Source organism: Heliangelus exortis, chromosome 6, assembly GCF_036169615.1.
Source record: "Heliangelus exortis chromosome 6, bHelExo1.hap1, whole genome shotgun sequence".
In the NCBI taxonomy this organism is placed as follows: Eukaryota; Metazoa; Chordata; class Aves; order Apodiformes; family Trochilidae; genus Heliangelus; species Heliangelus exortis.
In genome coordinates, this window is record NC_092427.1 from 22,699,650 (window position 1) to 22,727,160 (window position 27,511).

Sequence of the window (27,511 nt, forward strand, 5' to 3'; positions counted from 1 at the left end):
GCTGCTGGCAGGCTCCTGACAGTCACTGTCGGACTGCTGATCAGTGATAAGCATCTAGAGAATGGTTAGGACTGACACCTTTGTAATAATAAAAATTGGGCAAACTGATCTGCTAGTATGCAACAACAGTTGGCATTTGTGTTTGCAGCAGTCTTGAATTTGACAAAATGGAGTGAACGTGACAAACATATTAGTAAATTCTGTAACTGATAAAGAGGACATGAAGAGATAACAGAGAACTTCTGGTGAACTTACCTTTATATGTATATGTTATTCAGTACAGGGAGCTAAAGCAGGAGGGCTTTCAGACTCCGAGAGGGGGGGAACACATCGGGGTCTGTTCCCTCCTCCTCCCTGCCCATACTCTATAAAGCTCCTGCAGACCCCAGCCCCTCCTCTCTTTCTGCACTGCTGTTCCCCTGCGCTCCTTTACCCCCAGCTCCCCACCTGCTCTGCAGAATCCACATCCCTCGGGTGCTGGGAAGAGCCCTGGAGCCCCCTCCTGAGTGTGCTCTGCCCCAAGAGACCCTCAGGCACCGATCCGTGCCTCGAGATTGGGTTGTGTATATATTTGTATATATTTGCATATTTGTGTCTTATCCCATGTGTTACCGCCCTTCTCCTGTTTCAGTAAACTTGTTTCAGTTTTAAATTGCAACTTTTAAATCTCTCATTCTTATTGCCCTTTATTTTTCCTTGGGAGGATGAAGGGCGAGTAATGGAGAGCAATTCTGTCCTCTGTTTTTTGGTCTGCACAGACTGCTAAATTGTGACAGTATATGTGTGTTTTCTTGACATACTGCAACTAAAAATGTATATAAATGTACACTTCCCATGGAGGAAAATGGAGACAGTGCATCCATGAGATGCAAATGGCAGCTCATGTCTTTTTCTCTTTTCCCAACCATTTGGTCAGTCCTAAAGTTGTGCCTCTTGTGTAAGAGAGACTGTTCCAAGCCTTTCTGCTGTGTGGCTGTTCACAGTTCACTGGAAAATGAGTCTGAGAACCACTAATTGAACTGAATGTTAAGTTTCTTCCATATTTGGATATGAAAGCTTTTTCATTTGCAGATCATCCCACTAATAATCAAAGTTTGAATATTAATCTTTGGACTATATCTCCTTTTACTTATCTTTCTGTTTAATTAGAACTCAATAGCTGTTTATCCCCAGCTCACCCTTTTGCCCCGGACTAATTTCTCATACTATGTCTTCACTAATTACTAAAATCACATCTAAATAGCCTCCATTCCTGATGGCTGTGTGATTGTTTAAGGATTCACCACCAGAAATAGCAGTTGCTTCACAGCTTTATCTGCAAATAAATACTTCATAATAATGTAATTTTATGTTTGCTTTTGCTCTCTGTTGGCAGATATTTTATGATTGGAGACTAAAGATAATCCAGACTCGAGTACTTCTCTTCAGTGTTTAGTAAGGTCAATAATAAAGAATGTAGAGGGAAAAATATATGGTTAACAGAAACAAATGTATGAAAATAAGGATTCTGACATCTGTAAGGAAACCCTAAACATTTTAATATGATTGCCTGAAAGGGATTATGTGATTTCCTTTTTAGACATCTGAAAGCCATGGAATGTGAAATATATTTTTTATTTAATTTAGTCGACACCAGAAGACTGGAGAAGGATCTTAAAAATAACTGAATTTGAAGAAAGGGGGCAAACCAGACAAACTGATCATAAAACCTCCCAATATTTGCCCTTAACAAGTCTGCAAAGTTTCCATCCCTTTTCAACTTCAAATTTTTAGGCTCACAAGACATCCCAACCATATCCATAAGCAGGGAGCAAAAACAATCAACAGCTGCATGGATGGTCAGAGGGAATGTTCATCCTTTTCCTTCGAGGCCGGTGTCACAAATTTTGCTGGTATCCAGCAAGGTCCAGAATCTGTGGAAACACAAGCATACTCTTGCCCCCAAGTTATTAACAGAAATGGCCCTTCCCATAAATGAGTGTTGAGGTCCTGCATTTTGACATAATTTTTCTCTTGCTGTATGTTTTGCATCTTTCCAAAGTGTTTTTCTATTGGGGAGACATAATTTTCTGCTTGGTTTAGGAAGTTTAAGACATAGAGTGCTTTTTGTAAGCATTCGGGGGGGGTGTATCCCAGGTTTAGCCTTCTCTGTTTTGTTAACATGGCTTTTAAAGCACTATGATCCCGTTCTAGATGTCTCTCATCATCACAAGACTTTTCCCCAGTATGAGCAGATGCAAAGATACAGGCTGAAAAAGTATCAATGGAAACATGAACGTATTTTAGACCTGACTCATAGCTGCCAGAAGGTCAGCAATCTTACTGTTTTCTTCCACAGCGCCAGGAAGGTTAGAATGAGAATGAACGTGAACCAGAAAATAAGGCACCTTCCAACCTCATAACAACACCTGCTCAACCCATTGTCCCAACAACCCAAAAGCGGGAATGATGATAAAAAAACAAACAACAAAACAGGTGTTAACAGGATGGGCTTGTCGAGCAGAAATCACTACAGAAATTTTGCTGTGAACTTGTTGCTGCTGTTGCCGCTGCCCTGGCTCTCCCTGCTTTCATTCGCCATGGTGCTGGCGGTGCCATTGCAGCCTGGCTCTGCCGCTGCCTGCTGGGCTCAGGCTGCACGGTGCCAGAGCCCCTGGGCCCTGCAACAGCCGCGCTCCCAACGCACCTTGAGCAGCCTCGTCTGCGAGAGCCTCGGGTTCTTTGCTTGACCTCCGGCTGCTTCTTGGTTGTGGGCGGCCATGTGAGGGGGGGCTCTCCACACCCACCCAGCTCCGCTGTGGCTCGCTCCACCAGCCTGTGGCCCCCTCAGGGTGTCCAGCCACAGGGTGCAGCGGGACTGCACTGTGGTCTCCCGGGCAGATGGAAATCAGGGGCGTCACAGCAACTGAAGCACACCAGGGAAATGAGCAGGAGGAACAAGCACGGCAGGTGCGGGGGGGATTGCATTCTGCGCAGCTCCAGGCTGAGGGTTGGCAGCTCCACATGCAGCAGCGCCGCCGCCATCTTGGGAGCCACCCAACCGCTCCTCTCCCGGAGACGCGCCCACTTCTCACGCCGGGTCCATTGCCAACCACTGGGATGGGGAGAAAAGGTTCGGATCCTGCTTCGAATCTGTCCCTCCTGGATCAAAAGGAGAAAGCTCTGAGGGCGTCTCCAGTGGAGCTGATGCCATGAGCCAATGGCGACCATCTGAATATGGTCAGTGGGACTGGTGTCACAGTTCGAAACTGCGATCTCATCAGGCTGGTGCAACTCAACTGTTTCTGACTCCACAGAGCAGCAGCTGTTTAAAGGCTTAAACCCCATTTAACTTTGTAAGGCTTCAGAAAGAGTACACCATGGTCCTAGCAATGCACTGGCGGCTTTATCATGCTGCTTTCCTAAATCCCACAGTCCAAGAACCTCCCACCAAGGTTTTGGTGTTTTCCCGCTGTTTTTCAGTAGTTTTCCACCATCCTTCTGGTAAACAAGGTACTTCATTAACATGTTCCTTTTTTATCACTCACGTTAATTTTGGCACTTCCCACAACTTTTCAATTCCACATGCTCCAGTGCATGTGGATTACAAGTTTCTGTGACTGTCACTCAGTCACGCTTGTGACTGTAGAGGTGGTTTTATGTCACTGGAGATACTGCTACTGGTTGTAGATTTTCTAGCTTGAAAAAGACTGTTCTCTGAAATGTAGCTTTCCAGCTAAATACTTTGATTTATCTGAACTGCACTGAACAGAACTGTCTTTTACTCCTAACTTCGGTGGCATTGGGAAGGGACCCAAGAATATCTGTATTGGTGTCCAGGGTTTTGTAGATGGCTTTGGAAAATCTGTTATGCAGAACTGACCAAGAATAGCTGTCTTTTATGAAGTGAGCTGCAAATAGAAGCAACTGAAAAAAGGTCACTGATCTCCTTGCCATTTTACTTGTTAGGCAAAAAGGTAGGACAGCATTGTTAATTCTATCATGTGCATTGCATATTATTCTTTATTCATCATTTATATTTTCAATAGCACAAGCTGCCAAGTAAAAAATACATATGTAAAATAAATATTTGGAGAGTGTCCAGCAACAGGCTATGCCAATGGATCCTTCTGGATTATTTTGAACTCTAAACAAAATGTAATAGATGTTTAGACTCAGTGTTAGTTTAGTCTGAAAAGATGTATTGCATTAATTTTTTCCATTTGTTTTGCTGGAAGAAGTGATGCAATAAAGAAGTGGGGCCAAAACTCATAATTTTTGAATTTTGGCAGGTTAATAACCAAATTATTTTGCTGTCAGTTTAACATGCATGGGCTTAAGTGCCTCACAGCATAACTAGTATCACTAAAGCAATATGAACTAAAAAGTAGTTACTGAAATATTTAAATCCTGGGCAATTCTGCAGCCTGACAATCTTAACTTGTGTTAAAATTCATACTCTCTCTCCTGTCTCTGGCTTATTAGCTATTTTACAGTTGTTATACTGACCCTCAGTTGCTCTGGTGTGTTAAGAAACTTTCCACATAGTCCCGAGTGATTTGTGGAAGTCTGACTTTACAAATTAATTGATATTTATATTTTGAAACATTTTTAACCTCTCCAAGATTGGTAGTCCATGTTCTTGTTGAATCCAGCTAGATTCCTGGGGAAGAATTAAATTTTCATTACTAACCACTAGACAGGTCAGTGTCTTTCTTAGCAAGTGGAATAATGAATATAAAATGTCACTAGATAGTTATCTAATGGACGGGGAATGTGAAATGAAGAGGTGAGGTGGAGCTTAGCTAGAGTTAAATGAATGCTACCTAGAATCCATAACCCGAAATAATTTTTACCTCAGATAACACTTATTTTTTTTCATGATTGTTTTTTCTCTTTCTTCCTACTGTGTTTCAAATAATACAACAGAAAATCCCCAATAAATTACTACTTTCCTCAAAGAAATTTGGAGATTTATCAAACGAGATACCGGTGTCAGACAGCTCCAACTGTTCAGGCAGGGGCAACTGAGCTTGGCATAGATATTTTGGGTGAAATCACACAAGTTATCAGAAGTAATGTTGCAAAAGTAATATATGAGTAACTAGCAGCATTGGAGAGCTGCAGTCCTCAAGTCCTCAACATTCTTTTTCTTTTAAGTGACTGTGTGGAAATTGAAAAGATGTGAGCTTTATTAGTGTAAAGTTGGTGTTGTAGTCTCCAGTCCTATGGGCGTTTGGGGCTTACCATGAGGAGACATATTTTGAACTTACTCTTGGTAATCACCATTATTTGTAAAACTTAAAAAGAACAGCATTTCTCTTTTATATGAACATCTGAGCAACTCTTGTTCTAGTTCCAAGCCAAAAGGATTTTTTTCTCCAACTGTCAAAGTTTTATTTTTCTGCACTCTGACCCCAAATATTCCAAGTCTGGGGTAACTTCTCTGGGTTCTATCCACACAGAAAACTTCATTTTATGATATCAGCCTGTGTTACGAATTGTCCTTTGTTTTGGTTTGTCTCCTTAGGTTTTGAGATGGTTTCAGTGAAGCAGCACACATTAGATGACGTGGGTGGTTACTTTTCTGCTTAACTAACTTTTTCTGTTAATTTTTTCCTTTCATAGTTCACTGCTGCTATGGACAGTTGACAACCCAGGAATGTAAGAGTACATGAAACACAATAGACTGATGATTTGGGGGTGGAGTTCAGATATAGCAACCAAACCAAGGAGTATTCAAGTGGATAAAAACTCATTCAGAAACAGAACCATTGAGATCAAGCCTCTGCCCAGAGTCATAGACGTGGAGATCCAGAAGTGTACCATAGAAACGTGAGTACATTGTGTGTCCCCAGCAAACAAACATAGGAGGAGATGGGTCTACAACAGAGCACACAAATCAGTTGGGCCCTATCAAAATCCACAGTATTGAGTCCTTCCTAGAGATCTTAGTCATCCTTATTGGAAGTAAGTGGTCACAATGGTGAAAGTCTACCATGTGGCCAGATGTAGGAGCCTTTGCTGCATTAGACCCAGTGTTCATCCTGGAGACACAGCCCAGTTCTGGTCACAAAGTGAGTGTGTGCATTAGTGTGTGCTCATAGTGTGGGCAGCAGGACTTGGGCAGTCAGTGTACCCCTTGTGTGTACCCCTTGTGTGTACCCCTTGTGTGTACTCCTGTACTTGGCACTGGTGAGGCCACACCTCGAATCCCACCTTCAGTTTTGGGTTCTCACTACAGGAAGGTCATGAAGGTGCTGTCATGGATGTCCAAGGAAGGGCAGCAAAGCTGGAAGGGTCAACAAGTCTTAACGAGAAGCAGCTGAAGGAACTGGGATTATTCAGTCTAGGCAAGGAAAGGTTGAGGGGAGATCTTATTGCTCTCTACAAGTATGTAACAGGAGGTTGTAGTGAGGTGAGGGTATTGCATAACCTGTGATAGGATGAAAGAAAATGGGCTCACATTGAGCCAGGGGAGGTTTGGATTGGATATTGGGGAAAAAATTCTTTACTGAAAGAGTGGTCAGGCATTGAAACAGGGAAGTAGCAGAGTCACTGTCCCTGGATGTGTTCAAAAAACATGTGGATGTAGCACTTGAGGACATGACTTAGTTGGCTAGTGGTTTGGAGTTGAAGGTTGGACTTGATCAGAGAGGTTCTTCTTAATAATTCTATGATTTCTCAGTCATCTTGTGATGTTGGCTGCTCTCAATTTTCTTTGACAATTAGCAATAAACTGGAAGTTGCCAGTAGGCATTTCCTTTTGCGTGCTTCTCCAGGGTGTTATTGCCACTTGTGTCTTCCTTCCAAACTTAGAAGCATATACTCTGCTGACTATACAGAAGACAGATGGAACAGTAGGTCATTCAATAATAATTCCTAGTTTACAGATTAGTCCTTGCTTTAAAAGCGATATTTGAATTTATTGCTTCCATGTGCCAAAAGGAAAGGATAGAGGTTGGGGTTTTTTGCCCAAAGCAAGCACATAGCATTAACTTGTCCGCGTGGCTCTGGAAATGTATTTCACTCCTCTGCAGGAGCCATCCCCTGTGTGAGATTAGGTGCTTGTCTTTGTAGCCATCAAATCTTAACCCTTTAGACTGCCAAAGGGAAGGGCAGCCCTACTGATGATTTGCACTCCCCACACTATGTTAAGAATTTTCTTCCTCAGGAAAGCTACCAAGACTTGTTTTGTACAGACCAGAGCAGGCAGAATTAAAATTATTGCAGATACAGGAACTGAAGCAGTGTTCTAAAGTGATCACAATTTTTTGAAAAAAAAAAAATAAACTGGTAGAAACTTTAAAAAAATCTGCAATATGATTTTCCACCTAATTATGTAAACTTTATTAAGAATTACATACCCGCATTTTAGAAATGTGCTGAACCCAATTTCTCTTTAATGTGGAGTTTTGCAAAATGAAAAAAAGAAACCACCTTTCTGTTTTATTCTATTTTTCACTCTATATTGTAATTTTTAATCACAAAGACAGCTTGTTTCCACATTGCTATCCCAATTGAGTGCTCTTTTTTTTTTTGGTGTACTTAATTAGATGACTCCAGATGGCGTGAACTATGGTAAGCTTAAGCAACATCACCCGCTGATGGCATTGTGTTGCCTAACAACTTCAGAACAGTTTCTCCAATTGTGCTGAGTTGCCATAGTAATATCTGCCCACTGGTTGTGGACTTGCTTGACAAATTTAAATTAAAACAGCTGTCAGACTAACTTAATGACAGATACATTAGCCACAGCAACACCAAGAAACCAGAATTTATTTCTGTCACTAACATAAGTGAAGCTTAATTTTTCTTAGGATTGTCCCTAGTTATTTCTCTGCTTTGGGAGGTCCATCATACTGCTGCTTCACTTGATAAATGTAATTATATAAATACATGAGATGGGTATAGATGAGTCCACAGAATTACTTTTTATTCATGACAGCACTGTCTCCCCTCGGCTACAGTTGAATGGATTTTATTGAAATTTGTGCTCTATACTGTGCCACATGTATACTGGACACTTAGCACGACTACTAAATATCTCATGAGCTCTGCTCAGGGAGGATCGTTTTTAATGCTGTGTTTCTGCAATATGCTTCTTTTTATCTCTTTGATATAGAGCCATGCTTTATTTTATTTCGTTTCATCAACTTGCTGCAAATATTCTTGAGGTATTCTTTGTTTTAAGCAGTTCAGTTATTTGGAGAAGAAGGAGAGGAAGAGAATGTTTGTGGATATGATTTAAAGTGATCTGGTTTCATTTTATAATACCTCTGAGTTCTAAATACTTCTGAGCCTCCACACTTCTTCTTTTAGTCTTTCTAAAGTTGAGGTTTCCTGTCCTTAAAAGCTAATGTAGCAACTCCAGCTGAGTAATAATTATTAGCCCATCTGTTTTTCTTCACTATCCTATTCAGATATGGAAAAAATTCCCTATCACTGACTGCAAATGTTGCTGGAGCCTTTACTTATGGATGTATGTTTCCAGAGTTGTGCCATTTAACTTGATAGATTGAGCAAATCCTTTCCCCTTTGTTATTCAGTCTGTCTTCTTAGTTTTCCTGGATTAAAATTCGACTTAGTCAAATGTTTGGATGAAATTATGCTTTAGTTTTTTTTCACTGACATGGACTTTCCTCCTCTAAGCAGCAATGAATCGCTTTTCTCAGCATGCTCTGCAGCCATGTTATTAAATGAAAGCTGACCTAAGTTTTTGTCTTGAATCACGGTGTCAAAATCCCCATTTAAATGTATCACGTCCCATCCCACTCTGCCTTAATGGCCCAAAATTAAATGTGAGCAGAGTGGGACTCTGTTTAAACAGGCTCAGCACAGAATATTAACTGCTTGCTGATGATGTGTTTGCTTAGTAATTTGCAGGCTATCATTCTGATTAATAAAGAAAATCACTGTATCTATGGAAACAAAGGACGGAAAATAGCTTTTACATCTGAGGAATGTTCAGGAAAATGGTTTGGTGGTCTTAAAAATCATAGCAGCTGTCTTCAGAGGAAAATTCTGGTGTAAAAAAATGTCACGATATGAAGCACATAGAACTCTAAAATTTAACAGCATTTTAATAAAAAATTGTTTTAGCAAATTATATTTATGTAAATCATTGCATCTGGTTATTTTTCCTGATGCTTTTGCCATATCCTAATTAAGATGTCTCAACAGAAGCTTTAAGTCATATTTATTATTAATGAATTGCCTACAGATTAATTCAAAAAGATATGAAAATTGCTACATGAGGAAAACAAATAGTATTTGCACCAAATTTACCACTACTTTTGCTCTCTTGAGTCTCTGTGTGGAACTTTGTCTTATTGCCTGATTTCTTGCTGTGGAGTTAAGGGAGCACATACATATTCTTTATGTCTTTCCTGTTTTTATTCTTCTAGCTAAAAGTGTTGGCCAACAAACAGAAGTTTTAGAAGGGTTCTTGGCATTAAAAACTGTAGCCTTAAAGATGTTTTTGTTTTTTTTTCCTGACTTCTAGAGGTTATTGTTTGATGAGCTCAAAGCTTCTGTCATCATGTGCCATTGTGAGGAAACACAGAAAACATTGGTATTCTTTTTTATTCTTTCATTCTTTTTTTCTTTTTTTATTCTTTTTTATTTATAGAAATAGGTGACTGAGTTTACTCACCTCCTCTAATACTGTTGTGACACATGGATGCTCATAATCTTCTTCAGGTATCACACTTGCATTCATATTGCAAATATGTCTTGGAGAACAGGAACTTGATTCCATTTGGGTGAAGTAAGATTTGTTCCAGGAGTGCAGAGTATTTCCAGACTCTTAAGTGGAGGTTGATCAAAGGGCTAGAGCAGGGCTTCTGTCTTCTGACCCATGTGTTGAGGAGACATCATAAGCTCTGTATAGACTTCTGTTGAGATGTGTTGATGAGGTCGTTAACTGAGCTGTGAGTAAAACTGATTGGAGTAAAAGCCCAGCTCTCCCAGGGAGACAGCCTTGAGCAGACCATTTTGGCCAGAGAAAAGATAGGATCTCAAAGAGCAAGTGCATTTTTTATTTCCCTGTCTTCACTATTTTAGTATGCATATTCTTTAGCAAAGTATTGTAAATGAAGAATATATCAGAAGAAAATATTTTCTACTGCAGCTGGCAGTCTTTGGGACATGAAATAGTTAAAAGGGGAAAGGTTTATTTAAGCGGTGGTGGGAGGGAGCCAAAGCACAGTGGGTAATTCTTTGTAGCAAGAGCAGAAGGGAACAGAGTTTTTCCCAAGTGGTTTTTTTTTGTTTGTTTGTTTTGGGGTTTTTGGCTTTTTTTATTAGTTGTTTTTTTGGGTTTTTTTCCCCCCAGTGAAATAGTGTTCATCAGAGGCCAGTGAAGCATTTGAGGCCATTTGAGTATTGTGCAAGTTGAACTGATCTGCAAGATCTGTGTGGCAGCAGAGCAGAGCCCCCCATGCTCCATACAAAACCTGCCTTTGCTGGATACAAGAGTGGCTGTGGGAGCTCTTCTTCTTGCACATCCCATTTAGATTAATTCCAAAGTTTGGTTTTCATTTAAAACTCATACATCTTGCCTGTACTTGGTGTTCTAGGGGAAAATAAACTTCTAAAAGTTAAATAGTACCAGTGAGAGTCAACTTTGGGAGCTTCTATTTGGGCAAATGTTTTAACCAGAATCTGAATGTTTATTTAGTAATTTAGAGTCCTTAATTTGACCTTGACCTGCTTGTTACAGCAGTGGATTTGTTAGTGAACAAAAAATAGATAGAAAAAAGGAAGGAAAATAAAATGTGATGTGACACAGAAAACTTAAATAAATGAACAGGCAGACAAAAATAAATAAGATATGTCTCCAGATGCATTTAAGATGTGTAATATATTTAAGATGTAATACATATTATTGAAACATTAATTGCCAAAATATACATGCCTGAGCCTTTGAATGCTTTAATACTTTTAAAAGGCCCATGTAAGGCATAAAATTTCAGATATTTAAAACCTGCTATTGTTTCATTGATAGTCTATGAGTATTTATTTGTTTGAAAAGAAACTGACTGAGTAACCCAAGTATATTGTAATAGATCTAGCTGAATTTGCACCTTTTCACAACATGTCAAAGAACTGTTCACATGGATTAAAATATTTTAGCAGTTAAGTATTATTGTAGAATTTATGTGCAGCTGAGTTTGAAAACCATTCATGTAGAGGCAGTACAAAGTCATAAAACATCATCTACAAAAATGTTTGTGAAGGACTACACTGTGCTTTATATAGCCATAAGCAGCAAAATGCTCCTTACTTCATGGTACAGCAGAGTTTTTCTGCAGGAATGATTTTTGGCTTGTTTTCTTTTCTTTTCTTTTCTTTTCTTTTCTTTTGTTTTCCCATATGCTTCCAGATACGATAAGAGTTTACAGGAGAGTTTCCAGATCATCCTTGTGAGCTATACCATGTGTGCAGTCTGGAAAGTCAACTGTCTGCAAATATGTCTGAATGTTCCAGACAACATTGGGTTGGGTTTGCAGTGGGATTCCCTTGGAGGGACACAGATTGAATTGCAATGTGTGAGAGAGCATCTTTGGAAAAACTTGGCTAAGAATCCTAACATAGAGAATCTTCAAATTAATAGAACAGAGAATTTAAAAAAACCCACAAAAAACAACCCTTCAAATAAAATACTACTTTGCTTTACATTTGGCATATTTGACCAATTTACCATGGTTAATTTGTGTAAATTACCTTATTCCTTTCAAAAAAAATGAATCACAGAAATTCAGAGTTTCAATTTCAGGTCTCTGTGTCAGTGAGTATAGAGAAAGTTTTATAAAAAAAACAAAATCAAAAGCAGTATTTTTAGGATGTCAAATCTATTAAAAATATTTTAAAAACTTCACATGTTTATCAGAGTTAGAATTGTTTTTTAATGGTACATTTAGTGTGAGACTGGTAAAAGATTCTGAATCTTCATCAAAACCCCACAGTTCGCTCGTTAGCTCTTATTTATTGTGTTGCTCTAAGTAGAAATGAAACCCCTTCATTTGAATCTTGAGTGTATTTCCTTTTGCAATTTCAAAATCCAGAATAAACTATATTATGTGACATTTTATCTAAATGTCATTAATAAATCTGTTAAATTAATAAGTCTCAGCTATGATTTGGAAAGGAGAACACTGCAGTTCCTTCAGGAAGCATCTTTTTATTGATGGTAGGTAGATACAGGATTAATAAAATATATAAATAAAGAAGAGAATAAAAATGTGGAATTTCATTTGAATTGTTAATGTCTGTAGAGACACTGTGGTAACAAATTCACAGTTTACTTACAAAATCATCTGGCTTTAATATTACAAAAAGTTAGTAAAAATAGAGGAATATTCTTTCATGTTCTCTCAAGTATGAGTGGATATAGAAAGTATCCAATGTGTTTATTTTAAATATTCCTCACGGGCTTATAAGATCCTGATGGATACCCTCATGATGATGCTTCTGTGTACTGTAATGAATTATTTGTGAAGTAGAAGAGTTGCTTTAAATCAACTGAAATGAATAAATATTATCATTCTGTGCTATGCATTAGAATAAGAAATCTCCTTAAAAAGAATGAACGTAAGCAGAATATGCTTTTTTGTGCAATGTAACAAAGACTTGAAATGACATCTTTGCTGATTATAAGTAGGTTTTGTGGGGATAACTTTATTGGAAACAATTTGCAATAGTGGCTTTGGGTTTGTGTTTAAAAAAGGCTTCATCTTGCACCAATGCAAATAAACAGGTGATAATACAGGAAACAACACATAATCAAACTTCAGAACAGGAGTGCCCTATTACATGAATGTCCTTCCAAATGCAATATTTGCCATTTTTGGCCTTTGTTTTTCATGTAGGGAGTTTTCTGCAGGTCACTGTGAAAGAGAATGTGGGGTATACAACTGGCTTTTTACTCTAGGACATGTTTTATTATTTGTGCTACCTTGCTTAGCTGAGTTTTTCTGTGTGCAGATGTTTATTATTTTAGAATTAGTTTTCATTTCTCAGGCTGGTTTTCTGGCATAGTGTTAGAAAGTTACTGAAGTACCTTTGCTCAGAAAAAAAAAAAATCTAATGGTTTGTTTTGAAGAGAGGCTCATTGCAGCTTTGCCTTCTCTTTTATTGTTATAGCAGGGTAAGTGCAAGTTTAAGTCACATTTCTGTGTACTGTGTACAAGGAGAATAGAAAATGGTTGATTTCCCTTCTCTGTCTGTCATTTCTTACAGAATTGCTTCATCCCTTGGTAGGTAGATCAGTTTGTTCACTTTTCAATTGTCAAATGAGTATTGAATTTCGATTCTCATTAAACCTCTACAGTGTAGTGTAATGTTGACTAATTAACACAACTTTAGAGTGCCCATACAAATGATTAAACTTATAAATTTAGTTGCAACTGCTGTGAAGTCTTTTAGAATATTGGTCTGCATATTTATTGAACTTCCATGCTGCATACAAAGAAAAGAGAAACTTCTTTTAGTTTTAATCTCTGGAACTTATTTCTTTTAGAAGCTGTTATTTTAAGGCAAAGTGAACAGTGCTTCAACACTTTATAAAATAGTCTGCTCTGTACTAAAGAATGAGCAAATGTTATCTCCATCTGTGGTCTTCACTGAAGACTAAATAAAGGAGAACTTACATCTAAGAACAGTTTGCTGATTTTCTGTTGGAAAGGCTGAGTTCATGGAACTTTTGTATTGCAGTATTTGTACTTCAAAAACATGGAGACTGTATTCATTTGTGTAAAATATAAATTCCATGCTTTACTGTAATTTAGTTTGTAGGATTCCTCTCATACCTCTGTTCCTTCTCAATTTTAAACTCGGTGTGATAACAACAGAATGATCTAATTTTTTAATAAAAAAGTGGAAGTAGAGGCCCTAATTTTAATAGTTTTGAGAAGTGCAAAGCATCTTTAGTGATCACTAAAATCACTGGGACTTACTAAAAAATTCCCACAATCAAAGGTTGAGCTAATAACCCAGATCACTATGACTTGAATTAGCAAAATAATTTGAAACGTTTTGAAAGAAGATAGGAATTCAAAAAAGCAGAATGTACACGCTACATATTCTGTTAATTTTTTTGTTGTTGTTGTTCTGTACTACATTAATAGAACAGAATCTGCTTCAGGTTCACTTCATATACAACATTTATCACAGAGAACTCAGGCTCAAGAGCGTGCAGTATATAATTATGTGGCCATGTCAGTATTTCTGTGGCATCCCTGCAGCTGCCCGTGAGGGCTTCATCATCAGGAAAAAACAGGTTCTTGACATAGTATGTAAGGGCTGACTTGTTCCATGGAAAATATAGCTCCTTGAGATTTAAAGGACAAATCCAAAACCAAACTAATCAGCTAACTCTATAAAGAATTTCCACTTTCTAATTTTACAACCTATTAATTAGATGCTTAGTAATAATACCAGTAATATTGTTACAATGATATTACAGTGAACAATCACTAACATGCTGCTGGGACGACTGGGTTTTATTTTCTTTTTTTCATTTCTGTAGAAGCCAGCAACTGTGCTCCATGACAAGCAGCTCTAATTTCATGGTAGGTTGAGTCAGAGCATAAAGATAATACATAGCATCAGTGTGATGATGAATGCAACCCCACTTAGCTGGTGCTGTGCACTGTCTGTGCAGTGGTACCAAAGCAGCCTGCTCATAGCTTGCTTAAGAGCTGCCCTGAAACATCCACTGTAGGGAAAGCTGCCTTGCTGGGTTAGCAGATCTGCAATTCTAACTGTAAGCAGACATTTGGCTGCATGAGCATCTTCAAATAGATATGGATCTATTTCAAATTATTTTCTGGCTTAATTATTTTGAAATCAGACCATAGTTACAGTTTTTAATTATTTGCCTTTCTAAAATTTACTGTGTAATTTAAGCAGATTTCCAAGTTGTTTTGTTTATCTATTAAAAGCCCAAAATAGTGTTTTTCGAATTTATTCTCTTGTTTACACATTTTGTCCAGCAAATGGATTCTTGGCTTGGGACCAAATAACTGTATTTTCTGTATAATTAAGTCATATATATACATATATGAGAACAAAAATGAAATTAATAGGAAGATAAAATGCAAAGATTTAATTTCTTTAAAGTGGCAGTTCTGTAAGTTCTCTCTTTTATTTTTGATGCTGTTCTTATATTTAAAAAAATGCCAGGTCTGATTAGAAACTATTTAGAGCATAAATTATTCACTGGGGAATTCTTTTTAGATTTAAACTCCATTTTATTTCTAGGATTTTGAGGACTGCTATGATTTAGCTGACAGTGAACAGATTCTGGGCAAAAAAACATCTCTGCATTGGTGTGATCAGAGTAATGAGTGTTTTGATTTTGTCTCCTGTTGTTTGTTTTCTTTGCCTTTGTCCCTTTTTTTCCTTTGTTTCTTTTCAATTTGAGCTTTCCAGCACATCTGTAAAGATTTTGCAGCCTCCTTTGGATTAGGTCTATTTTTACTTAGACTGAATTTGCAGCAAGAATGTTGAGCATAAATCTTACAGAGGTTTTTTCCCTATTGTTTTTGGTGCATTATAGAAGATCTTTGTAAGCTGCCATCTTCATGCAAATAATTGGAACCTTGTACACAAAATGAAACAAGGAGCTGCTCTGGAAAAATTATTGAGAAGACAGATTTTTTTTTTGAAAGAAATATTGAAAATACTGAGAGATTATGAGGAACTAGAGATAGTCTGTATTTCTTTAGATTTCTAGCAAAAATATTCTGTTTAATCTACCACATACTTGCTATTAAAAGTATGTGAAGAACAGGAAGAACCAGAAATTCTACACTAATATGATACCACAGGAAAAAAACATTTGTGAGTTATAAAGAACACATTTTTTTTAACCTATACCAGTGTAAGTTTGTTTGTGCAGCCCTCGGTGCCTTGGTCTGGTGTAAATTTACTGCATAGGAATACTCAGTGAAAGCTGCCTGTTACCTCTTCTGCATTTTATTGTGCCAGAGATCCAGCCCTGGTATCACATGCTAGAATCTCGTATTGTTATCTGAGCCTTTTGTATAAACCATGGGAGAACAAGTATTTCCCATTCATAAAGATTCAGATTTGAATAATAAACTTTCTCCTACAATGAATATGAAAAAGGATGTATTCATATTAACTCTATGTCCTGAACTATGTCTTACAGATGCACAAACAATCAATAAATTACAAATGGGGTGAAGTTACCTATAATTTCTTTGATTAACTTCTCCATTTATGTCCTGCCGTTGTGTCCCCTTGGTTCTAGCCCTGCCTTTCCCTATGTAACAAAAAGCTGCTCCACGCTTCTCCAGCTGCCAAGAAATTTGTATTTGGCAAACTTTTAAAATAAAAAGTTATTTTTATCATCTCTCATCTTTTAAAATACTTAAACTCTAAAATTTTAAAATACTTAAAACTCTAAATCCACAACTTTTAAAGGAAATCAGTTGTTTCATGTCTGACATTTGTTGTCTGAAAAAATAATTTGGAAGAAGACTTTCTGGGATTAATTTGCTTTCATCAAAGACTATAGCCTCATGGAAATAGCTCTGACCAAACAGATCAGGTTTGCTTTTGAAACTCAATCTCAGCTCTCATCAGCATCGTTCTAATTTTCATGATTTCCTGAGGAAGCAAAACAAAACAAAACAAAACAAACAAACAAAAAAGTCTTCTCCTTCTCCTTTAAAAACCACCAACACCCTGATTGCTTCCCTACCCTCATCAAAAAAGAACAACAAAAAAACCACCTCAAAAATCCAGACATACAAAAAACCTGGCCAAATTATTACTGCTGTTGGCAGAGGTCACAAAATTTCTTTCCTTTCTTTCCTTTCTTTGCTTTTCTTTATTAGGGAGTGACAGTTTGAGACTGAAGAAAGGTAATGGGGAGTAAAAAATTTATTGAAATGGAACTCCAACTTGTTTTGGAAACGGTTGCAGTGTAGGAAGAATTGTTTTTTATCTGCTTTTCTCGTGTGGGGCAGTGTTGAGAGATGAGATTTCTTCTATGAAAACAAGTAAGAACTATGTTTGCCTTCTCAGTACTCATTTTAACTAAGTTCAACAACTTTGTTAACACATTTTTTGACATGTTTTTAAGCCACAAAGGGAGTGTATCTATTATTGTGTCTCTCACATTTTTTCTAAAATACAATCTTGTAGTGTATGGTAAACTATTGTAACCTTGTGGCCAAGATTGCCAGGGGTATCCTGGGGTGAATTAAAAGTGTGTCCAGCAGGTCTAGGGAGGTATTCCTACCCCTCTGCTTTGCCATGGTGAGATCACACCTGGAATACTGGATCCAGTTTTGGGCTGCCCAGTTCAAGAGAGACAGGGATCTACTGGAGAGGATCCAATGGAGAGCTATGGGGATGATTAATGGACTTGAACATCTGTTCTTTGAAGAAAGAGTGAAAGAACTGGGGCTGTTCAGCCTTGGGAAAAGAAGGCTGAGAGGGGATTTTATTAATGTCTATAAATATCTGAGGGGTGGGTGTCAAGAGGAAGGAGTCACTCTCTTTTCAGTGGTTCCAAGTGTTAGGACAAGGAATAACAGATATAATCAAGAACATAGGAAGTTCCACCTCAACATAAGAAGGAACTTCAGGCTGCCCAGAGAGGCTGTGGGGTCTCTTTGGAGACTTCCAAAACCTTCCTGGATGTGTTCCTGTGTAGCCTGCCCTAGGTGGACCTGCTTCAACAGGGAGTTTGCACTAGGTGACCTCTAGAGGTCCCTTCTAGTCCCTAACAGTCTATGGTTCCTACAAACAGGAATTTAATTTGAAGAACTTCATTGATTAGGAATCTAAAACTAAGGAAATGTTAATAAGTAAATTTTTCACTGATGAGCACTTTTTCTCTGGCCTTCTAGTTTAAGGCATATGAAAGCATCTTAAAAAAAAATGTTGGATAGAGATTTTATCTTTATCTAAGTCTTTTTATCTTTTACTTTGGAGTATATTTATTTCTTTAACACTTGCTCCTATGACAGAAGGAGTTGAGGAACGGATAAGGGACTGGAGAAGAGTTTTAATATCAGGTGCTTGGCACCTTTATGAGCTTGTTTTTAAAAGCTGTAATTTTACAAAAATAAGTAGAATAGAGTATGTATATGTGTCATTGCAACTGAAATGTATTTACCCTCTTGCATACTGATAAATAGAAATCCTAGGATCTATAGAAATGCACCCTATGGAGGATTAATGAACTGTTATGTAAGTGGGTATTTAATTGATAGGGCTAAATACCACTCTATATGAATAAGTGCAATTTTTTAAATGCAAGTAATGTTTTTTACATATGCAAATTTATGTGCTTGGAGTTCTTTCAGTACCCATCAAATTCCAATGTGGTCTTTTCTGAGATTATAGAAGGCTCTGCCAAGTGTACTTTCTAAATTTTCTGAGCAAAGTTGGATCTAAAAATTTCTCAAGTAAGATTCAACTTATGCAATTTGCTGCCAATTTTGCAAAGTCAGTACCAGGGATGAGCTAAGTGCACTTTGATATCTATCTCCCATGAAAAAGTAAAATAAAATTACTTTTAATCCTCATTTTACCATTGTCACAAATTTAAAATCATGCTAAATGTCATGAAGGTAGGCCCATGGTGGAGCTTGGATTTTCCTTTTGTCTGTTCTGTGTTTTGCTCACTATGCCATATTTCTCTCTTCACTATTTAGTTTGCTTTCACCATATCAATATATCAAAGTCATTAAGTTGTGGCACGAAGTCTTTGTCTATTTAAAACAAAAATGTGTTAAAAAGAACTCTAAAGTCTGTTCTGATACTTGCTTTGGAAGGCATAAGCTATGCTTGTAGTATGAAGCATTCAATAGAATGTCCCAGGTCAATTTAACATAAAAATTTATCATTAACTCATCTATCCTTACTTTTAAGAACTATTTACATAAACCATCTTGGGTAAAGTTACTCTTTATTGTCAGTAGTTGGTGATGTCAGTCAGATGGATCTGAATCTCTAGAAGCCATTACTTTCAGTAAAGCTTCACTGAATTAAAATTTAGAATTTGAGCTGATGCCCAGGAATGATGTCAGCTACAGCACATTAAATTTGCTAATATCTCTTAATTTAAAATGTGTTTTGAAAACAGAGCAGACAATTCATCCAGAATTTGGCCTTTTAGTGTTTTCAGCTTTTGTTTCAGCTGCATGAGCCATTATGCTTTGAGTTATTAAATATTATATATTAAATGTATTTTATAGTACCTTTGTGTACTAAAACATGGATTTAATAGGTACACCTTTCAACAGTAATTGCAAGTAGTAAAAAATTCAATACTTCATCTACCTTTCACATGTCATAACAGTTCTTTTATATTTTTGAGGAATGAGTAAAGGGTAAAGCAGAGAAATAATTACTGATACGCCATACTGTTTGTTACTTTAAAAAGTTCTTCAAATACTTTATAGTGAAAACAGCATGAAACATGTAGGAAAACAGTAAATAATTCCATTTTCTGACTGACAGTAATTCCTGGCCAGGATTTTTGGCTCTGTTTGCTTTGGTGATACACTTATAATCTGACTAGAGCCTGAAAATTGCTAGCCTTTTTATCTCTGTTCTATATTACTTTGATTGCAGTTGTCATTATATTTTATACTTAAATCTGCTAAAAATACTAATAAAATAATTAAATCAAGTGCATCCTGCATCAAGGAGTTCTGCAGGTAAATGATATTGGCTATATCCTGTACTGCACACAATAAGTGTGCAGATTCCTAATAACCTTTCAAGTTAATTGGAAAAGTCCCAAAAACTTCAGTGCAAAGCACAGCTTTGGGAATAGAACTTTATCCGTGGTGTCAGTACTTTGCTGTTGGTTAGAACTGCAGAACTCCAGTTTTAGTTGGGAGGGACCTCTGGGGGTCACGTACTCAAAACATGATCAAGGAACTGTCCAGGTGAGCCTTGAACACTCCCTAGGATGGCAGTTCCACAACCTCCCAGGGCAACTTCCTCCAGTACTTAATCGCTCTCATAGTCAAAATTCTTTTCAAAATATTGGAATTTCTCTACTGTATTTCCCACTTTCCCCCAGTACCAGAATTACTGATGTTTTGTCTGTTGCCTCTTGTACAATAAATGTGCATCTCTGAGAGGAGTCTTGCTCCATCTCTGTATCCTTTGATTAGGTAGCTGTAGAGAGCAGTGAGGTCTACTCTGAGACCTATATTCTCCTGACTCTCCAATTCCCTTGATCTTCCAGAGATGTTAGAAACAAGCCACACAAGGACCTTATTCAGCTTGTTCAGTATTTTTGGATGCCCCCTGTCTGAATTCATGGATTTGATTATGGCCAGGTTTGTTAAGTTATCCCTTCCCTTTTTTCCTCTACAGCAACTGGTGCTTCACTCCCACAGTGTCTTCTAGGAGGCTTAGGGATTTGGGAAGCCCCAAAACAAGCCTTTCCAGGGAAAATACAATGGTGTTTTCTGTTCTTTTTTAATGCCTTCCAAAGAAGATATCTGGGAATCTTTTTTTTTTTTTTTTTTTTTACCATCCCTTCTTTCCGCACTTTTCAGATTGTGGCTTCACCTATGTGTGCAGCCCTCACCAGTGCTGGTAACTGTCTCAATATCATGAGGATTTCTTGACTGAGACCTCTCAGAGAAGACAGTTGGAATAGCTTTGGCATTCCTGCAGAAAAAAAGGTCGACCTCTGTAGCTTTAGTCTCTGTTGCTTCTGTGGTGTATTAAGGTGGTGATTCAGCGATGCATAATGCTGGAACAAGGAGATACTAAAGTAACCTGTGTCTTTGTGTTCTTCTCTTTCTGGACTTTGTATTATAGAAAGGTCTTGTCATTTGACCTACTATTTTTAAAAATATTTATGCATAAGTATTTCCAAAATCCCTTTTCTCTTCAGAACTCATCCATGAAACAGTCCAGTCAAGTTTTAACTGCTTTGCAAAGTTTCCATGGTATGGTTAAGTTCACAGGGAGGAAATTTACACAAAATTTTAGCACTGCTTAGTTGCCTAAAGTGGGATTCTCTGCTATTGAACTTCTGCACAGGGGGTGCTTCTTCTAGTTTATTTAATTCTCTGTAGCAGCTCAGCCCTGAGGAGTGGTATGTTTTTCCTGAGAGTGGCAGTGAATATTTCCTTACCTCTGACTGTAAGATCTTCAATAGTAAGTGGGAAGCAAGATGTGTGGAGAACTGCTTTTCATGTCTGTTGAATGGGAGAAGGTGTAATACTTCACCCAGCTGGGATGTGTGGGTCAGTCTTTCATTGAAAACTTACTTATACAACTACAGAAAAGCAGAATTTCTAAATAATTAAAATAATTAAGAGTACTGAATAATGCATCAATGATTCAGAGAGCTTCAACTCAATAATAACTGATCAGAATTCAAGAATAGTTCTAAATTCTCATCCTTCAATAATCAGTTGATAGCAGTCTGAGAGTAAAGTTGGTTACAGGAACCAATTAAGGTTTTCTTAATATGAGGACCATGTACAGTTATGTAATTTGTGTTCTGTAAGGTTTGTTGGAATGCAAAATGAAACAAAAGAACAAAATCCAAATGATGGAATGCTGAAAAGACTGAATTGGTAGACCATGCTAGAAGTAATCGATAGCTTTTTTTTCTTGCTAAAAATGACCAAAGTTAGACAGCTTGTGGAAAACTGAATCATCCCATCTGGAGGGGCCCAAGTGAACACAGGGCTTTGCAAGATATGCCAAAGCCCCCCCAGAAAAGGTGGGGTCAGGTGGCATAAAAGAGGCACACTTGAAATGCTGGATGTGTGCCCACCATCCAAGGACCACTACTTCCTACCAAGATCATCCCTGGATCTAAGGGTGGGGATGTATTTCCCCTCCCTGTCCCTCTCTCTCTGTGTCTCTGTCCCTAACCTTATCTAGGCACATGAGGGTAACATAGTTTCCACCTTTGTTAAGTTTTACCACACTTCTTTGTTAAGTTTTGTTAGTTGTAACAATTTTTTTTACAACTTCCTTAAGTTTTGCTAAATTGTAATCCACTGCTTTGAAAGTACCATCATATCTAATTCTGGTGGTTGTAATCTGACATGCTTTATAATCTTACTCACTTTTAAGTAAAGTTGTGTTGTTATGCAAACCACGTGGTTTTTATGCAAAGCCACCTAATCTTACTCCTAGAGTAATGCTCAGAGAATTCCCAAAAACTTAATCTTGCTGGATGGGTTGTTGAAAGAGATCAATTAGAGGAGGAGGACTGGACCCAGCTGCACCCAGGCTCCTCTCTGAAGGAGTTTAGAAAGCAAGGGGGTCCAGTCTGAATCTCTCAGGGTCAACCCCCACTCTGGGGAACCCCACCCATGCCCACTCTGTGGGACGTGGTAGTTGGTTTGTCCCCCACATGTGGAGCCATTCTCACTTGGTGAGGTGTGACAGTGCCTCACCCACCTTGTGGGGCATGACAGGGCTCAGCAGCTATGAAAAGACGTATGCAAGTTTGTAATTCTTCAGAGGGGAACTTAGGGTAAAACATGAAACATTATGCCACATTTTAAATCTACGGCATTTGCATCTAAATAGTATGAAACCATGAATGGTAGAGAGAACGAGAACAGGAAATAATTATCTGATGTTACTCTAATGCAAGAATTTATGGAGATCGTATAAAATTATCATGTGTTACACTTGAAACATCCAGATGACAATAAATTTTCTGTGATGGGTTAGAATGAATTGCTGTAAGATGTGGAGAATAATAAATAAGAGATTTTGAGAAAGCTTTAGGCAAATTCATGTAGATTATATGTCTAAATGGGACATGCTATCAAATGCAATCTCTGGCTCAAAAAGTCCCTAGTTTGGGAGTATGCTGGAGAAGGCTCATTTTGTGCTTACCTAATTTCATATTTGTTCTCTAGATATGTAAACGTTGGCTGATTTTGCAGTCAGGATACTGGCATGCAATAATCAAATTGAAGGTTTTTATAGCCCTCGTATTCCATGCTGTTTTATGAAAAAAAACCCAGGAAAGATACTTCTCCAGCTATATTCCATTTTTTAGTGATCTCAGTAATATTCTGGCAGGTGCTTCAATTTAAACTCGAGCTATGACTGTTTAGTGTAAATGTTTGCAAGAAATTGAGAGTTACAGCTCAAACCATGTGTATTTTAAAAGTTCAAGATTAATTACTGGAGCACATTCTGTTTTATCTCTCAAAATTTACTAAGTTTACTTAAAATTAGGATCTCAGGAAAGATTTCCTGTTGTGTAAAATTCCTACTCCATGACATAGAGGGCAGATCCTGCAGAGTGCAGCAGCCCTAAGAGCCTTACTGCCCTAAGGCCCATTTGTAAAGGACCACTCTGTGCAAAGGTTTGTGTCATTGTGTGGCTTCTCTTTTGCAGTTTTTGTGTCAGTCACTTTCTGTGTCCGTGCTGATATGCACAACAGCCTCCCAAAGAAAAATTCCCTGGGCCAGAAAAGCCTCCTGGGCCAGAAAACCCCAGTGAAAGCTAAATCAGGCCTTATGAAAACAGCAGAACTATCCAAGTTATATTATATCTTTCCCAAGGAAAAGCCCAAAGTAAAATACTTCAGTTTACAGATTCATTAAAATTAATATGAACTCACCAGAATTTTGCTGTACACAAAAGGTAAATAAACTGCTTTTTACATGTATAAATACAAGCTAATGGCATCAAATTAATTAAGATAATTTAAATTTTATAAATTATTTGGACCATTTATCTAAACCCTGAAAATTAAGTTATATTTGGGCATCACAAAATGCTTAAACTAAGTTTAGCTTGGGGTTTTTTGATTGCTTTTGTTTGATTGGGGTTTTTTGGGTTTTGGGGGTTTTTGTGTGTTCATTTCACCTGATAGCTTTCCTTCAAATTTTTGGGGAAGGCATAAAGGTGTGAGGAAATCCTGTTAGTCCTTGAATGAAGTGAGAATTTTGTATTTTGAAATAAACTCTGTATTATTTAAGATCCTGTACCAGCCTAGAAATGGTTTTTGTGAACTGCAAATTTTTTTTTCATGTCTATTGGAAGCTATAATTAATGCTGATGATGTTAAAATACAACTTACTAAACGTCCTATTTTCCTTGGTCATTTTCCATCCCAATATGCTAACCACTAGTTATATAAAAAAGTTGCATTAATTTAATTTTTCTGGTGACAAATTAATTTACTTAATAGAAATCAGCTTTGCCAGCACAGAAAGTAGAACTGTTTGAGAGCTCAGCTGGGACACTCAGGCTGATTTCATGATTATGTTATCTTAACACTGAAAATTGTAAAAGAATGACAAATGTACCTTTTTGTTTGTGATTTAAGAGCTCTGTTTTTTTTAAACTTATCAAGAAGTTTATGTGGGTATTGTAATCTGATCTGCAGGTATGGACAAGAGGAAGCAATGTGCTGCAGAAAGGGTTTATAGGGCTAGAGATGAAAATTTAAAAAGATCCTATTACTGGAGGTTGGAACTAAGCCAGTTGGAAGTGTGGGGCAAGATTCTTTGATTCTTTCTTACTACAGTTTATCACTCTAATCTCTAAAACAAAAAAGTAGTGTTTTATAAAGATATACTTCAGTGATACCATGGCTCTTGAAAGTGATGTGGAACTGGTGAAACTTGTGTGCTAAGCTATGGTCAGCAATTCAACAAACTGAATGAAACAATGCACTTTTAGATAACAGAACATGTACCTATACTTGTTGCTTTCCATAGACACATTTTGGAGGCTCAGAAATATTTTCATTCTGAGTGAAGTACGAACTTGTATTGTTGCTGGTGTTTCTAGAATGTTAGGTTGATATCATGGGTACTTTCTTGAACACTCCCTCTAAGAAAATGACTGTACTCTATTAATGGAAGTTAAAATTAGATTTTACCAGTCATGGGAACTCTTCTGTGAGTAGCTGAGTGCTCTTGTGCTTATAATGTGCTATCCCATTGCTTCTCTGTGGGACCTGCTACTCTCTTCTTCCTAATGGAATATATTTGAATATCTCAGCTCAAGCTAAGTAACATGCCTATTTTCAAACTCAAGATTAAAAAAAGAAACAGAAAAGATGCAAGGCACTGGCAGCTAATTTTTTTGAGAAGAAAGCCACTTTCTTATAACTGAAACTTGAATTCTCTAGATACCGTTTAGGTTATCACAGTTTAGCTTTCTGTACACGCCTGAATTTTTCTGATTTTTCAAAAGCAAATTTTAGATGAATCTCTGAGACAGACACAGGCACTCAGAGTGAGAAGATAGGCCCTTCATCTTCCTTTTGAACTTTCTTCTGATTGTTGGAGCATAATCTATAAATTTAAAAAGCAACACTGTCTGTCTCCACATTCAATTTGCTATATTTTAATAGAGTATCTTCTGGTTTTTTTCTACTCCTTTAGTGGGAACCAAAGTGGGTCCAGGTAATATCTTCAAGAAAGTAACAGTGCATTTGGGTCATTGTTTTGCTGATTAGGATGGTAATGAGACTGGGACACCAGACGTGTTTTACAGGTGTTAGCTAAATAATACAACCAAATAAGAAAACTCCAGAACAAAGTACCTAAAGCAGACAGAGAGAAAATATACAGGGTAATGCACCACATCATTCCTACATAAGAGAAAGGGCAGTGATGAAGAGAGATCCATCAGCACTTGCACACGTTCCCATCATCCAGAGCTGCAGTCGCTGGGGAGCCCCGGTTGCAGCGAGGATTTGGAGAACCCTTCCTGGAAAGTGGGAAAATCCTACATGGTGCATCCACTCCTAGGTGAGGCATCCAAAGTCACTGCATGGGGGTCCAGCCTTATGTGTTAAAAAACCCAGCAAGTCAGGATGACTTTGCATATTACCTCACGTGGAAACATCTGGTTCATCTCCTGACCACCCGTGACCAGGACTGGGCCAGAGTCCCGGGTGTGGTTGGCAGGGCTGCTTTAACATAATCTCTTTTGAAACATCAGGTCAATTATTTTTGATAAATGATGTTTTTAATGACTAATACGAGGATGCAATGTCAATTATTTTTTATATACAAGGATGCAATCTTAATTATTTTTGTCATTTCCGTACAAGGCAACTCTGGCCTGGGCCTGTTGTCCAAGCCTCAGCACTACCACAAAGGGACAGGATTCATCTGTAGGTCAACTCTGGTTTGGGCCTCTTGTCCAAGCCTTAGCAATACAGTCATTTACAGATGAAAATAATCAGGTTATGTGTTTAGTTCTTTTTCTATTAACCCCTCTTACCAAGTGGCTGTTTCACAGATGCAATATGATTCCATCACTGAGTTGATTGTTCTGTCAATATTTTTATTACCTGCATTGAGGAGATTGTGATCATCTTACTTGCCTTTAAAGCAGAATCATACATGAGTGAAGACCTTGATACCTTTAAAGTACTGTTTGATGTAATCTGCTTTCAAGGTATCACATGCAATACTTTATATCACCCAGAACTGCACCAAACTTATAGCAGATGCTGGGGGTTATGATGCAGAAGTTCTTGTATCTCCAAGGAGGTGCCTTTGCCCTTCTTTCCTGAAAGGTCAGATTTGTAGTTCAGGTTTGGGAGGGTGGATGTAATGAATTGATTCCACCTGTTTGGGGTCAGCTACTGGTAGAAAGCTGGTTTACAGTAAAAACAGACACGGTAAAGGTTGATTCTCTAGGTTGTATCTGTAGCTTGAGATGAAGACATTTTTTTTTCCTCTGCTGGTATCTCTTATGTTACAGTTTTTATAAATATCCAGAAACATTTCCTTGTTGCTATGGTCTTTGTGTGAGTAATGTATAGCAAAAGGGAAAGATTTTCTTTGTTGAGTAGCTCAAAATGAATGCTTGAAATAACCTCTTTTAGCCAATAATTAGCTGAAACAGCTTTACTCCATGTTGTCTTTGTCTCCACACATCATACAAGCATGGATTTGTTATTTTCTTTGCATCTGATGTAAGTTAGTGGGATAAACTGGAAAATACCTTGCCAATTCCAGATTTCCTATTTCCTTTTAAATTGTATTCTTTTCTCTTTTTCTCTAGTTATATGCTCATACCAATAACTTGGCAGTTCCAGTTTTTCAGTCAACCACAGTTTCTCTTTTATCTTACCTTTACATCTTCTGTGCATGATTATTAAAATTATAATGGCTTCATAAGAAATCCTGAAAAGGAGACAAAAAAATCTGAAATATGGTAAAACAGTCAGGGGCCTCTGATGAAAGGAGCAGAACTCACTTGTAACATTTATATTTATTCTGAAACTATTCTACGCTGTAGGGGCAGTCCTACCCTTTTTTAATGTAATACGAGCATGAAATACAAGCATCCTTGTGATTCTCTGTGGGAATTTCAATGTCTTATTTCAACACTGCTACCAATTCTAGATTGGTTTCCTCTCTTTGCAAAAATCAGCACGAGTTTTGTAGCCAAACTGCTTTCTAAGCAATTGCTAAAAGTTTATTTCATGAATGTTTCTCCTCATCTTCAGCTAATGCTTTTCAAAAGCAGTTTGCCAACTCATAAAGAAGTTAAAAGCCACCA

At 37.6% G+C, this 27,511-nt stretch overlaps 1 protein-coding gene across 1 annotated transcript in view; it reads left to right on the top strand.

Annotated features, from left to right (window-relative positions):
* The first annotated feature begins 5,661 nt into the window (after positions 1 to 5,661).
* The window catches only part of PDE1A (phosphodiesterase 1A), a 175,478-nt gene continuing 153,628 nt past the window's right edge, over positions 5,662 to 27,511 (top strand). The window contains exon 1 of the mRNA XM_071747188.1: positions 5,662 to 5,814. Coding sequence (XP_071603289.1) covers positions 5,672 to 5,814 — 143 coding nt within the window. The 5' untranslated portion in view covers positions 5,662 to 5,671. The remainder of the gene's footprint in view (positions 5,815 to 27,511) is intronic.